We start from the raw sequence: 14,896 nt of genomic DNA, 5'->3' as shown, positions 1-14,896 counted from the left end.
TTTCCATCTAGGTAGTTTACTGCCATCCATTACTTATAACTCTGAGAGAAGAAAGAGAGGCCTGAGTAAGAGATATTCCAGATGAAGATCAGTAATTTTCATTTGATTTAAAGTTTACCAAAAGTAAAGAGAGACAGCTTTGCATGTTTTAGTACTGTCACTAAGGAAAAGTCAAATGACAGGAAGTGATAGTATGATACAACAATAGCAAAAGAACAGGGGTAATCCAGAACTAGATAGGTCTTGAATGATCAAGGGTTACTTGTATTATAAGTTATCTTCCTTGCTATAGGTCTAAGTGTTTATTGTTGGGATAACCTTGTATTTCTCAACTCTGCAAATTTTTAAATATTTATTGTGTTAAACAGTAATTTTGTGAGGTGCTTCAGGATTAATGTGGACTTAATTCAAGAAAATTTAGATTCATGATTGACAAAAATAGTTGCAGCAATATCTGAAAGTCGGTAGATAGTTTCAGGTATCACAAAAGGAAGGCAAAGTTACAAAGACATGGTTTTTTAAGAAATATGTATATTACAATTAATGGAAAGGGAAAAATATTTGTTTAGTGAGAAAGAATTCTAAACTGAAATATCCAAAATTTAACGTGATATTTTGGGGAACAGTGACAGTATTTTATCAAAATTTAGTATTGAGAAAATCAGTTTCTAAAATATTGAGATATTTAGAGTATTCTGAATGAAAATTTTTCTTAAAAATAGTTTTTGGAATTTATTCTTGCTAACAGTCTTGTGATAAGCCTTATGATCCTGTTGTGGATATTTGTAATAGGTGAGCAGACCATCATGAGATTTTTTTGTTTGTTTGTTTACTGAGCCAATTTTTTCCACTATGTGACACTGGTGACCAGACTTGATTATCCTGAATTCTTTTTAGGAAAATTCCAGGCAAGCATGCTTAACTAGGGAAGTCCTGGAGGTGCCTTGGAAATAGCAGTAGATCAAGAATCAAGAGATCAGGGTTCTCAAGCCCTCTCTGCCACTAAGAAGTTATGTCAGCCTGTTTAGGACTGATTTTCTTGTCTGTAATGTGAGCAGATTTATTGGTATGTTCTCTCAAGTCACTTTTCTAATATTTTTTGGTAGCTTGTATAGAACCATTTTGGCTTTTGTAGGAATTAAGGTCATAAAGTATATATTAAGTATAATATTTTTTACATTAAGTAAGGAAATGTGCATGTGCAAAAGTGATGAGAAAGTCAAGAATTACTAGAACTTTAAGAACTTAACAGGATGGAAAACAATTTGTAATAGATGTTTTATTGTCAGGGTTATACTGCATGCTGGCTTATGTACATGAATTCTAGGAGGACAGTTATATGCTCTGTAATGGAAGAAACTCCTGTGATCTAAGAAGGTGGGGAAAAGAACACAAAAAGAATTCTAGTTGGAAGAGTTCTGCTAATTTTAAAATTCAAAAAAGAGCACCAAAGTGCTTGCCAAGATGCCTTGAACTATTTATCCTTTTATTTGGTTATGGTGATGGTTTTTCTAAAATTAAGTACTTCATTTATTCCATAGGTATTTATAAAGCAGGCCCTCCAGTTAGAATTGGGAGCTAGAGCAGAGAACAAGATAAGTTTGAACCCGAACTTTTTGTCTTGGAACTTAACTTCTAATCATGGAAATGGGCAATAAGCAAGATATTTACAAACTGTGATATACGCTATTAAGAAAAATAAACAGTAATGTGATGGCAAGTAATGAAAGGGAGAGAGAATAGTTGGGGAGTGAGACCTGAATGTTGAAAAGAAGCTAGCTAGACGAAGCCAGGCAGTTAAAAGGTAGATAAACCACTCTGAGGTGGAAAAGGATTGATATTACCAAGGAACAGAAAGAAGGTCAATATGTGGACAGGAGCCAGTTGAGTGACGGAAAGAGTAGCTTGAGATGGGTTTGTAGAATTAGGACAATCCTTCAGGGTATTGACCATGGTAAGGAGTTGAGATTTTATTCCAAGTGCAGTGGGGAAACTATTGAAAGGGTTTAAGCAGGGAAAATTACTTGGTGTAATAAACGTTTTTAATAGATTACTTTTATCTTTGTGTGGAGAGGAATTAGAGGGAAGCAAGAATGGAATCATCAGACTGTTAACAGTAATGCAGGAGAGAAATGATGGTGGCTTAGACAGGGCAGTAGCATTTAGTCGAGATAGAAGAAGTGAACAGAACTGGTATCAGTTTTGCAACTAGAACTGACCAAATTTGCTGATGGGACTATACGTGCAGGTAAGGGAAATATTCTCAAATAATATAGATTTTTTTAAAAAAGAATATTTAAAATTAATCTATTAAAACATAATATTTAATGCCAGTATTCTACATGATAAATATTTTCTTGACAATTTTGTCATTTTTATTTTATTTTGTTCTTTTTGTTTTTTAGGCTTACGCATCTGGATGTGACATTGTTATACTGGGAAGTGATTTTGAAAGATTGCAAATAATCCCAGGAGCTAAACATGGAAATATTCAAGTAGGATGTGTAGACTGTTCAATGCAACAAGGCAAGGTTTGTAATCTTGTGGTAATATGAGATTTGTTTTGTCTTTTGTCAGCATCGTCTCTGAGTTAGAGACTCACTTAGTTTCAAAGACAATGCAGCTACAAATTTCTTTGGTTCTCTAAGATGCACCGTTAGAAACCAAAATTCTTGACCCTCTCACATGTATCTTAGAGATTGTCAGTAATTCCATTCTATATAATTTTGAAATATAGCATAATCTTCTCTAAGAGTTGACAAAGAAACATAATACTTATTACCTATAGAACAGATCTAAAGCTTACTTATTTAAAAATTAATTAGATTGAGGGAAAGGAATGACAATAAATCTTACATCTATTTGCAAGTAAACTACTGAGGTGAAATCGTTTGTTAGAGTCATTCTTTATCTATAAACAGGTAGTTATCTCCTTGTAACTTTTGAATAAACTTTGTACTAAAATGAGGATAAACTTTTGTAAAGTCTATAATTTTTTTATTAATTTATTCCAAATCTATAAGAAAAATGAAAGATTTTATCTGGACCTCTGTTTGCATCTGAAAAGTGAAAAGTAACCTTGAAGGTAAATCAGCAACAGCAACAAAAGAAACAGGATATATGATTCAGTTCTATATAGTACCAGCATTGGGAAAGTCGTAACTAGTAGGCAGCATAGTGTCTAGCTTGATGTAGCACTACATAGGCATAAATGCCCAGGCCTAGGTATAGTTATAGCTAGCCTGGGCTGAACTTTGCAAATTTATTTTGCTAGTTAAATACATTGCTTGACTATATGATTCCACCAGAACACTTTGTGTGAGAAATCAAAGTGGCCCCAACTTTTTTTTTTTAATAATTTAATCATTTCTAATAAACCTGCCTGTCTGACAAGTTACTTCTTGTGACCAAGTTTAAAGATACGCATGGTGAAAGGGGTTTCAACTCTTGCAGTCTTTATCTATTTGTTGGACTACTGTTTTTTTTTTTTTTGTTACTCCAGTGTCCCTTACCTTTAATATAGTTACAAGTGTCTCTCATCTGTCTTTCTTTCATTCACACCTATCATTCTCACTACACTACAAAAATCGTCTTTATTACAGAATGCTAAAACTCTTTGAGACTTCTTTCCTTTGTTTCACAGATATCAGTATAGTCAAATGATTCTTTAAAGTGTCAGGAATAAAGTTTATATGTTCTGGTACCTGGGGACTTCTTTCTGCCTTTAAGAAGGAAATGCTGCTTGATGACATAGGGATCAGTATTTTATTGTTACTGTTTTTCTTTGTAGTACTATCAGATTAATTTTCCTGAGAAAATTCGTCTGCATTTGTTATTCATTTGCTTAAAAACATTCTTAGCTTCCCATTACCTTGGAAAAGTTCAAATTGTTCACCTTGGCATGAGGCCCTGTACAGCCCGGTTCAAACCTGCCCTTTTGGTCTCATGTCCATTATTCTGTTATAAGGGACCCTCTCTTCTAGCTGGGCTAATGGTCAGTCATCTCCAACCATTCCTTGCCTCTTTTAATTTTTACACTTGTGTTCATACCATGGCCTATTTCTAAAGTGTAATGTTCACTGCCCTTTGAAATCCTACCCACACTTAAAGGTCCAAACTAAACATTCCCTCCCAGACCAACTCAGTGCAGATGATTTCTACATCCTAGGAACTCCTCGGAACACTTAAAATAGCCATTAGAAGGTTTTTTCCCATACGTGTGTTACATCCTCATTCCTTACCCCCTCTTTACTAGGTTATATGTTCTTATTTTTATCCCTGATTCATTCACTCCATCTATCTGATTTCTGATATTTTGATGTTCTTCATTTGTGACTCACTTAAGCTGTTATAGTGGCTACCTTATAAAACCAGAAGGCTCTTATAGAGCCAGGAAGGGTTATGCTCCATTGGTTTAAAGAGTTAATTTTAAAGATACTCAAATAGAATATTGAAAAAATATACTCCTTAGAGTGTTCACAAAGGAATAGAGCTAAGTTTTATTTTTAAAAAGTGAAATATACGTCGACAGAATTGTGAACTTTGAGAACAGATAACCTAAAAACTCATTTTTTAAGTCATGTCAAATTCCGTACTTGACAAGGAATACATCAATACATTTTCTTCTGTGAGGAAGGGAATTAACATTTATTGTGCGTCTTATAGATTATTATATACTAGATGTTTTACAAATGTTATTTGAATCTTCAAAACAATTCTATTAGGAAGACAGTATTATACATATTGTAAATGTAGATAGAAAAAACTGAGATTCATAGAGATTAACTTGCTAGTTACAGTTAGTAAGTGACAGTACTGGGATTTTGACCCAGATATTGTGGTCTCCAAAACCGACATTCTGAAGTATTGGTGAATGAAATTGTGTGTATCGGAATATTAAGTTATACTATTCATTTGTTTTGCTCTTTTAATTCATAAGTAAGTTAACATATTCATAAATTTTCTTTCTTTTTTCCTCTTAAAAGATTGCAGCATCCTATGGAAATGTTATCTCTGTATTTGAGCCAGTTAACCTACCGAAGCAAAAGAAAAGTTTGGTCAGTAATTTATGATTCTTCTTTTAGGAATTGAGATGTCTTGAGGATTAAAAGATACTATTTTTAAGAGTACAAAATCAGTGTGATCATCAAATAAATCAGTATAAATTATACAGTATAATTAAAAATACATGTTAAATGTCACTTCCATATTAAAAATGTTTAAATCTTTCATTGAAATAAAACTAAATTGTGCTGATGAATTGTCTTGAAATGTTTTACCTTTTTTCCTTCTGACATTTTTTCATTTATTTTTTACTCTTTTGGGGTTTTTTTTGAGGAAGATCAGCCCTGAGCTAACTACTGCCAATCCTCCTCTTTTTTCTGAAGAAGACTGGCCCTGAGCTCACATCCATGCCCATCTTCCTTTACTTTATACGTGGGACACCTGCCACAGTATGGCTTGCCAAGCAGTGCCATGTCCTCACCCGGGATCTGAACTGGCGAACCCCGGGCCTCTGAGAAGCGGAATGTGCACACTTAACTGCTACGCTACTGGGCTGGCCCCTGTGTTTTCTTTTATAATAAGTATTTGAAGAGCCAGCAACTTTAAGTTTGGCAGTTACTTTATTGCTAGTGTCAAACACCGTTGTCCAGTCATATGTGGCACTTTATTTTTATGATCCACTTTTGTATAGTTTTTCTGCCTTTTCTTATGTATTTTGTTTTTAAAGTTACATTTTAACTTTTAATTGCAGAATCTTATATCTCCAGGACTTATTTTCTTGCACTTATAATATTGTGTAGTATAGTTGTTAATGGGTCAGTGAATGTTTTTCTTTATAAAGAAACTATACGCAGAAGTAGTTCTGAAAGCTGGTTAAAACAATAATTTATAATTATTGAAGTTATGTAGTAGATTTCTTGGGTGCTTTAATGCTCTTAAATATAGCAGACTGATCAGGTCATTTTACCCATCTCTACTAAAGGTTAAACTGGTGATTTAAATCACATAAAAGGGTCAGCATAGTGGGGTCTTAAGAGTATTGTATTAGGAGTCATAAGGCTGATTTCTTTCTGAGCTACTTTCTAACTATATGATCCTAAGCAAGTCAGCCTTACGAGGCTCTTTGCTCAATTCTGAAATTGGTTAATATCTATTCATTCTTCGTGGAGATAGTATAAGGATGACATAATATCAAAGACTGTGTGGAAATATGTTAAATAGAAAGAAACAGTCTTTTAATAATAATCATACCTTTACATATCTTTTAATAGTTGTCATTTTTGCTCATTAGTATTTTATTAATATCTCATTAGTATCCTACGAATTCCCTCTGGCTTAGTTTGGCAGCTGTTATTTCTTTTTTATAAATTAGGCAGCCGAGGCCCAAAGAAAATGAAGTGACTTGACCAATGAAACAGCTGTTAAGCCACAGAGCTAAGAATAAAATCAGCTGTATTGATTCCTAGTTGTGACCATTCTTTTCCTACCTTGTGTTAATGAAAGATATTTTCTCTGGGTTAATTGATAACCATTTTTAAATTTCATGGAAGGAGAGTCCACAGTTCTCTTCTGATTTCTATTTGTATTTATATATTAACTAATGAATCCTATGTTAGAGGCTCTTATAGACTTATGAATTGACAGTACTAAAAATAAATTTTAAAGATGGTTGCTCCACCCAGAACAATATATTTCAAATAATACTCGATAAATATTTGTTGAAGGAAATAGCTGACTTTAAAAAAATATCAGTACGTCATGTTAAAATTCCTGTATTAGTAAGGGTAGAATCGACAATTTCAGTTTTTGCCCATTTTTCTCTTGTAATAATTATAATTTTAATATAATAGTGTCTAAAACTTAAGAAGAAGAGACTGGTTTAATGGTAGGCAGCACTGACATTACAGAGAGGGTAAAAAAAAAGCTTGTTGAATAAGGGGAAAACTGGAACAAATGGAAAAATCATAGACTTGGAAGGTGTACAAAATCTGTAATTCTAGGAATATGAGAACCACTGCCTCAAGAGAATGTTTATGGGTCTCGGTCTATGAGAGGTTAGTGAAATCAGCTTTGTAGGCCACAACCTGAATTTAAAAGAAAATGAAATAGAAGAGGAAATATTAGAGTGCATCACATGTGGTAAGGGTGAACTTAGATTGCATTTATGTGTATATGTAGGTGTGTTCTTGGTCACAGTGCAATGTATATTTTTTACTGGTTTGCAGGTAAAAAAAGTTTGCAAAATATTGCTTTAAAGAATGAAAAGACCTTAAATTATATAGTATAATGTAAGTGTTACATCTCTTATTCCGAATTTTCACACATACCATATGACCTCAGGTGGGGATGAAACATTAAAAGAGAAGCAAGCTTCAAATAGCAGAGACACAGACACATTTAAAATTAAACTTTTGAAACTCTAGTAATATTAAATTAATGATTATAATTTTAAAAGTCTAATATTGTCCAAGGTGGCCTATACTTATTCGTTGTTTAGATATACTAAGGATGGACTTTTGGACATCTAGGAATGGATGTTCTCTCACTAATCCATAACATATTCCTTATTTTTTTTGACTGAATTGAACATTTTGTTCTTAAAGATGACTACATGGGGACCGGCCCAGTGTCATAGTTGTTAAGTTCACATGCTCTGCTTTGGTGGCCCAAGGTTTGCGGGTTCAGATCCTGGGTGTGGACCTACGCGCTGCTCATCCAGCCACGCTGTGCTGGTGTCCCATATACAAAGTAGAGGAAGACTGGCACGGATTTTAGCTCAGGGATCATCTTCCTCAAACAAAAAAAGGAAGATTGCCAACAGATGGTAGCTCAGGGCCACTCTTCCTCACACACACAAAAATGACTACGTGGACAGTTATACCTCAAAAAAAAGTGACTACATGTATTATTAAGAATAATAAGCATGAATATATACATTTGACAGAGAAAAGATGCCAATAATAATTGACTAAATGACTTTTTTCTTTTAATTTTAGGAATTATATAGTCAATGGCAAAAAAGTGGCCAATTTTTTCTGGAATCAATAGCACACAATATAACTTGGGATCCTACAGGTAAGAACACAAGCAGATTGACTGAAATGAACTGTCTCTTGTGTAGGCTGTTGCTTTTACTACTTTCATGTATTTCAGTTCTGCTTCACATGAGATTGTGGGGAACACAAAAGTAAGTGAAACAGATTGTACTCTTTTAGAGCCTGTACTGAAATTAAGACAAATATGCACTGTAATAATTTTCAGCTATGGTAGGAATACCCGTTGTTTTGTGAAGGAGACATTGATTCTCTCTGGGAAATCAGTTTCATTGAAGAGGAGCCTTTTGACCTGAAATTAGATAGATTTTAACAATGAAGGTGGGGATAGATGGAGGAGGGAAAAAGGAATTGAATTCTAAGAAGAGATAATGTGTGTACATATCAGTTATCTATTTCTACATTAAAAAACCATCCTGAAGCCGTTTTTACCATCTACCACGGTGAGCAAAGGCACAAAGAAAGAAAGCATAAGATGTATTCTAATAATGGTTTGTACTTCACTGAGGCTGGAGTGAGTCTGGTGATGAGATAAGATTGCAGCATACTATGGAAGGCCTTTAAAGTCATGCAAGGAATTGAATTTAATTCTTTTTATTGTCTAAAAAGCATTAAAGTTTTTTGAAAGTGGCTAGTGACAAGCTAAGATTTATGGTTTTGCAAGAATTTCTGGTAGCAGTGAGTTAGGAGAATCAGAGACAAGAGGGACAGGAGGATAAATATTATATTATTTATAATTACCTTTGGAAAGTATGCATTCACAGTAGTCTGAATGAGAAATAAGAGCGTGTTTCAGTGCCTTTAACATAGTAGGTGCTCAGTTAATATTGAATGGATAATGAAAGGATTACACGGATATGAAATGCATTTAGATGATAGAATTGACTTTACTTGACAACTGGATTTCAGATTACTTTGAGAATATCTGTGACCATAAGAAGAAGAGTGATATGTAGGAGTTAGGTATAGAGAAACTTAGGTTTTGTTTGGATGTGTGGAATTTGGAATGCTTGCATATCAGATAGCAATATACAATAGATAGATCATTTGAATCTAGAATATAAGAAAGAAGTTACCTTTGGAACATAGAACTAGAAGTCATCAGTTTAGGTAAGATAGCTTAAATTTTAACATAGTACATGAAATGGCGGGAAAAAAATGTTAATTTAGAACCCAAAGTTTAGAACTTTTGGAAATCATTTTAGAAGATAACAGAGATTATTTTTGAGATTTCTGAAAAAAAATCACAGTGTTTTAAAGTGTTTCTTCCCATGAGATTCTAAGATTGATGCTTACTAACTGGTAACCTACATGTATGTTTTATGCATATAGTGAAAAGAGGTCAGACCTGGGTCCAAATTTGGCATTTAGTACACCACTTTGTATATAACTACTATGGATAGGGTGACTTACGTCCCAGTTTATGCCTGTTGTCTTCATATGATTATTAATAGTGTCACTTTCACAAGTGTTATTATTTGGATGATAAATTATATGGCTACTCTATTATAGCACTACAATCTGTTGTAATTACTTGTTTACATGGTTTATTTTTTTGATTAGACAAGGGCCAAGATTCTGTTTTATTCAGAATCTAGGGGTCCATCATATATTACACTCTCAATAAATGTTGATATATTTGACTACAAGTTTTGTGATCACGATCAGATTACTTAACAGATCAAGAGTGATTAACTCACTTGTAAATTAAGATAACATCTATTTCACAAGATAGTTTTTTAATGATCCAATATGGTAGGGTATATGAAAGTACTTGGTAAATGATAAAGTTCTATGAAAATATTGTTAGCAAGTGAACTGGCTACTTGAAGTGTCATATTAATAACTGTAATAAAAATATTTAATATTTGAATTGAGTGATATTTCTTTAGTAATGATGTAGTTGTTGATTGGGATTTTTGTATCTGTGGTTGTCAGTAATAATGCTTCAGAGGATAGTATTAATAGTTCTTCTAAAATCATCATTGTAGAGTAGTATTAAAAGATAATTACTTATTTTCTTAACATATCTAGTAGTGCCTTGACAACAGCTTGTCACCATTGTCTTTAATTGTGATTAAGTTAAAATTTACATAAAAGTTTATTTTTCTTTTTATAGTAAAAAAGTTTAAAATTTAGTGGTTTGGTTGAGAAATGAGTTATTACTGTAATAAATATTTGGGAGCTATTAGTATATTATTATTTTTGCAAATAAACTGCAATTATTTATAAACAGTTTAAATTTTTTTTTTTTTTTAAAGATTTTATTTTTCTCCCCAAAGCCCCCCGGTACATAGTTGTATATTTCGTTGTGGGTCCTTCTAGTTGTGGCATGTGGGACGCTGCCTCAGCGTGGTCTGATGAGCAGTGCCGTGTCCGCGCCCAGGATTCGAACCAACGAAACACTGGGCCGCCTGCAGCGGAGCGCGCGAACTTAACCACTCGGCCACGGGGCCAGCCTCAACAGTTTAAATATTTTAAGTGAAATATTAGTATTTTGGTTTTGATCAGCATTTGCTTATTATTATATGTCAGGTATTGGGATATAAAGAAATTTTTTCAGATGGCATTAATAAACTGACTATAGTGCTTTTGCATTGTCTCCAAACCCACAGTTGCATCATGCTTACATTGTAATATTTTCTGTTTTAGACTTTTTATGCTATTTTTCCTACTTTAATATCCATACCCCTGCTCTTTGTGTTCAAATCAATATATTATACCATACTTTATCTACTCTTGCTTCATTCCATACCTGGGATTGATTATTTTGTATTCTACATTAAATTTTTAATCCTTTATGGGATACCTTAATTTTATCTTAAGTTTATGTTAAAGAAAAGAAAACTTGTAAAAATCAAACTCATAGATACAGAGAACAGGGTGGTGGTTGCCAGAAGTGTAGAGCGTGTGTGTGGGGGGGGTGGGTAGGTGAAATGGGTGAAGGAGGTCAAAGAGTACAAACTTCCGCTTATGAAATAAGTAAATCATGGGGATATAAGGTAGAGCGTAGTGACTGTAGTTAGGAAGTTGCCAAGAGAGTAAATCCTAAAAGTTGTCATCACAAGAAAAAATATTTTATAACCATGTGTGGTGATGCATGTTAACTAGACTTATTGTGGTGATCATTTTGCAATATATAAAAATATCAAATTATGTTGTACACCTGAAGCTAATATAATATTATATGTCGATTTTATCTCAATAAAAAAGAAAAGAAGACATGTCTATTGCTAAGCTAACCAGTAGAATAGTAACCATATTTAAATAGAATATTTCATTATACTTTCTGGGCTGTTTTTATCTGTCTGTGAGACTTTCCACCTACTTGCTTCTGTTTTTTTTCTTTTCAAGATTGTCACCTCAGCTAACAACTGTTGCCAATCTTTTGTTTTTCTTCTCCCTATGGGCCCCCAGTACATAGTTGTATATTCTAGTTGTGAGTGCCTCTGTTTGTGTTATGTGGGACGCCGCCTCAGCAATGGCCTTATGAGCAGTGCTATGTCTGCACCTGGGATTCAAACCGGTGAAACCCCAGGCTGCCAAAGCATAACACGTGAACTTAAGCACTCAGCCATGGGGCCGGCCGCATACTTGCTACTGTTTATTGAGCTTCTGCTAAGTGCCTAGCCTGTACTAGATACATTATACATATATAGCTAATCCTTACAAGAACTCTAGATGAGTATAATTGTATAGATGAGAAAATTGAGGGTCAGAGGTTGCCCACCTAGATCAAATTTGCATGTCTAATTAAGTGACTTATTTGGGATTTAGATACAAAGATTTCTGATCTAAAGTCTGTGTTTTGCCACAGACCTACTTTCCTTTGGAAATAAAGTGATCTTTCCAGAGAGATATGAATCCATAGTCTTTAATTGCCAGAGTGAATGCCTAATTTATTGTCAGCTTTTTGGCCAACATTGTGTCTCCTCCATTATCTTCTTTCTTTGGATGATAGCACAATCTTCTACTCACTTGCCCAAGTCATGAAGCTGGAATCTGTCCTTAAAACCTCTTGTATCTCCCTGTTTTTTAGGTGGTGATAAGCCTTGAAAATTCTGCTTTTTGAAATGGCTTTCGAATCCTTGCTTCTTGCTTTAATATTTGATTCAGATCCTCATGATTTCACATTTGTATTTTTATGGTTAATTAACCAGGTTTCTCTGTGTCTTATGTTTTCCCTAGTCTTGTCTGTTTAGAGTTCTTTTCTTTTTTTTGAGGAAGATTAGCCCTGAGCTAACTACTGCCAATCCCCCTCTTTTTGGTGAGGAAGACTGGCCCTGAGCTAACATCCATGTCCATCTTCCTCTACTTTATATGTGGGATGCCTACCACACCATGGCTTTTGCCAAGCGGTGCCATGTCGACACCTGGGATCTGAACAGGTGAACCCCAGGCCACCGAGAAGCGGAACGTGCAAACTTAACCACTGTGCCACCGGGCCGGCCCCTAGAGTTCTTTTCTTTTCTTTTCTTTTTTTGGTGAGAAAGATTAGCCCTGAGCTAACTACTGCCAATCTTCCTCTTTTTGCTGAGGAAGACTTCCCCTGAGCTAACTTAACAGCTGTGCCACCGGGCCGGCCCCCTAGAGTTATTTTCTAAAAAGGATCTTTACCCTTCTTTGTGTATTGGAGTCTTTGAAAGTATGGTGAAAATTATAGATTCTCTTTCTAGAAAAATGCACAAGCTATACATGTTACTTTGCATATTATCTCAGTGGAGGGAGGTTTACAGGCCTCTTCAAGTCCATCTGTTGACACTCCCCGTGCCCCAGTTGAGTTGTCTTGTTCTAAGATACAGGTCCAATTATGTAAACCCCTCCTCCACTTAAAAACCTTAACTCCCAACCACATATAACAAACTCCGGACTCCTTATGAACTTCAAAAATGCTTCACAATCTGACCCTAAAATTTTTTCCAACTTTATTTCTTTTTCTAGTTCTACTGTGTACCTTATTCCTTAATCATACCAGACTATGAGACATTCTTGGGAACATATTTGAACTTGCATACCTTCATGCATCTGTTCATAATATTTCTCTAATGGAATGTGAGCCTATCATGAAAAAAGACAATGTTTATTTGTCATTGTATCCCCTGTGCCTAGCACAGTGCTTGGTACAAAGAAGATGCTCATTAAATGTTTGTTGAATGAGAGATTATAAAATCTCTTCCTTTTTTTCCCTCAAGCTGCTTCAATAAAAGTAAAATACAGCCTTACCCATACTTCCCTCAAGTCTTTTTTTGTTATTTGACTTTTTTTAGGAGTTGTATTATCCTTATATTATTATATTAATGTCTTATGCATGTAACTTACTAATTAAGTACCTAAATAATAAATGATGAATAATATATATATTTTTTAGGCAATCGTCTTTTAACTGGTTCTGACTGTTTGCAACTCTGGTCCAATGCTAACTTGGAGAAGCCAACTGAAGATGAAAATCCAGATAAAACAGATCTTAACTTTGGGGATTGGAGATGCATTTGGCATTGCAAGTAAGCAGTTAATTAGGGGATTAAACTGATAAACCTATATGTTAAACTGTATAAAACCTGTTCTGTATGGTTTTATTATATTATGAATGCATTTTAGTTTGTGTAAAACCACACTAACATAAAAAGTATTGACTTTTTATTCTGTGACATGCCTTTTATTGTATATAGAGTTCAGCATTTCCCATGTTCTATACATTCTATTTTTTGTTTATTGTTTTTGTTTTTCGTGAGGAAGACTGGCCCTGAGCCAACACCTGTGCCAATCTTCCTTTATTTTTTGTATGTGGGACGCTGCTACAGCATAGCTTGATGAGCAGTGTGTAGGTCCACACCCAGGATCCAAACTGAGGAACCCTGAGCCACTGAAGTGGAATGTGTGATCTTAATCACTGTGCCATCAAGCTGACCCCTCTTTTTTTTTTTTCCTGAGGAAGATTCTGAGCTAACATCTTTGCCCATCTTCCTCTATTTTCTTAGTATGTGGGCCCCCAGCACAGCATGGCTGCTAACAGATGGGTGTAGGTCTGTGCCCAGGAACTGAACCCAGGCTGCTGAAGCAGAGCATGCCAGACTTAACCACTAGGCCACTGGGGCTGGTCCCAGATTCATTGTTTTTCAATTGTTGAATAAAACAACTAGAAAGAAACATAAGAAGTGTATAAGGCCTATATGAAGATCATTAAAGAGAAACTTGCTAAATTATGTGAAAGGAGACAGACAGAGATAACCTTTTCTTCTATGCTTTTGATTGGAAGTTTTCCTATTGTGAGGAAGTATATTTTTCCCAAATTAATCTGTGCATTGAAAATAATTCTTATTAAAATCACACTGGAATTTCTACTTTTGAGCATAGTTCTAAACTTCATTTAAAAGGACAAGGGAAAATCGGGATAATTCTGAAAGAAAAAAAGAATGAAGATATCCTGTATGGTACAATGAATTCTGACACTGTAGCTGGTCAAGCAGTTTGTTGTTGATAAAGGAACAGACAGATTAAGGTCCAGGATTATAGCCGATTAAACATTGAGATTTAACATATAAGATGGCATTTTACGTCAGTGTGACAAACTTGCTTGCTAGCTCTGTGGAAGAGAAAATGAAGTTAGAGGCTGTTTCATATCTAGCACCAAAAGAAATGTCAAAGGAAGGAAAAAATTGAATTTCTATACAATGAAACAACTATTAGAAGAAAGTGTAGGTGAATTTTCATGTTTTAGAGCTACAGTGTCCAATATGGTAGCAGTTAGCCACATATGGCTGTTGAATTGTGGCTAGTCTGAATTGAGATGGTGCTGTAAGTATAAAATACGCACTGAATTTCAAAAACTTAGCACAAAG

At 34.5% G+C, this 14,896-nt stretch overlaps 1 protein-coding gene across 4 annotated transcripts in view; it reads left to right on the top strand.

Moving 5' to 3' along the window:
• Positions 1-14,896, top strand: part of DMXL1 (Dmx like 1) — a 132,885-nt gene that overhangs the window by 12,814 nt on the left and 105,175 nt on the right. For all 4 annotated transcript variants that reach the window (XM_014844067.3, XM_014844066.3, XM_014844065.3 and 1 more), the window contains exons 2-5: positions 2,406-2,531; positions 4,986-5,057; positions 8,001-8,079; positions 13,426-13,558. In XM_014844067.3, the coding sequence (XP_014699553.3) occupies positions 2,406-2,531; positions 4,986-5,057; positions 8,001-8,079; positions 13,426-13,558 (410 nt within the window). The remainder of the gene's footprint in view (positions 1-2,405; positions 2,532-4,985; positions 5,058-8,000; positions 8,080-13,425; positions 13,559-14,896) is intronic.

The sequence above is a fragment of the Equus asinus genome, chromosome 9 (assembly GCF_041296235.1).
Source record: "Equus asinus isolate D_3611 breed Donkey chromosome 9, EquAss-T2T_v2, whole genome shotgun sequence".
Lineage (NCBI taxonomy): Eukaryota > Metazoa > Chordata > Mammalia > Perissodactyla > Equidae > Equus > Equus asinus.
The sequence above is the reverse complement of the archived record's forward strand: the minus strand, read 5'-3'. Positions and strand labels throughout refer to the sequence as shown.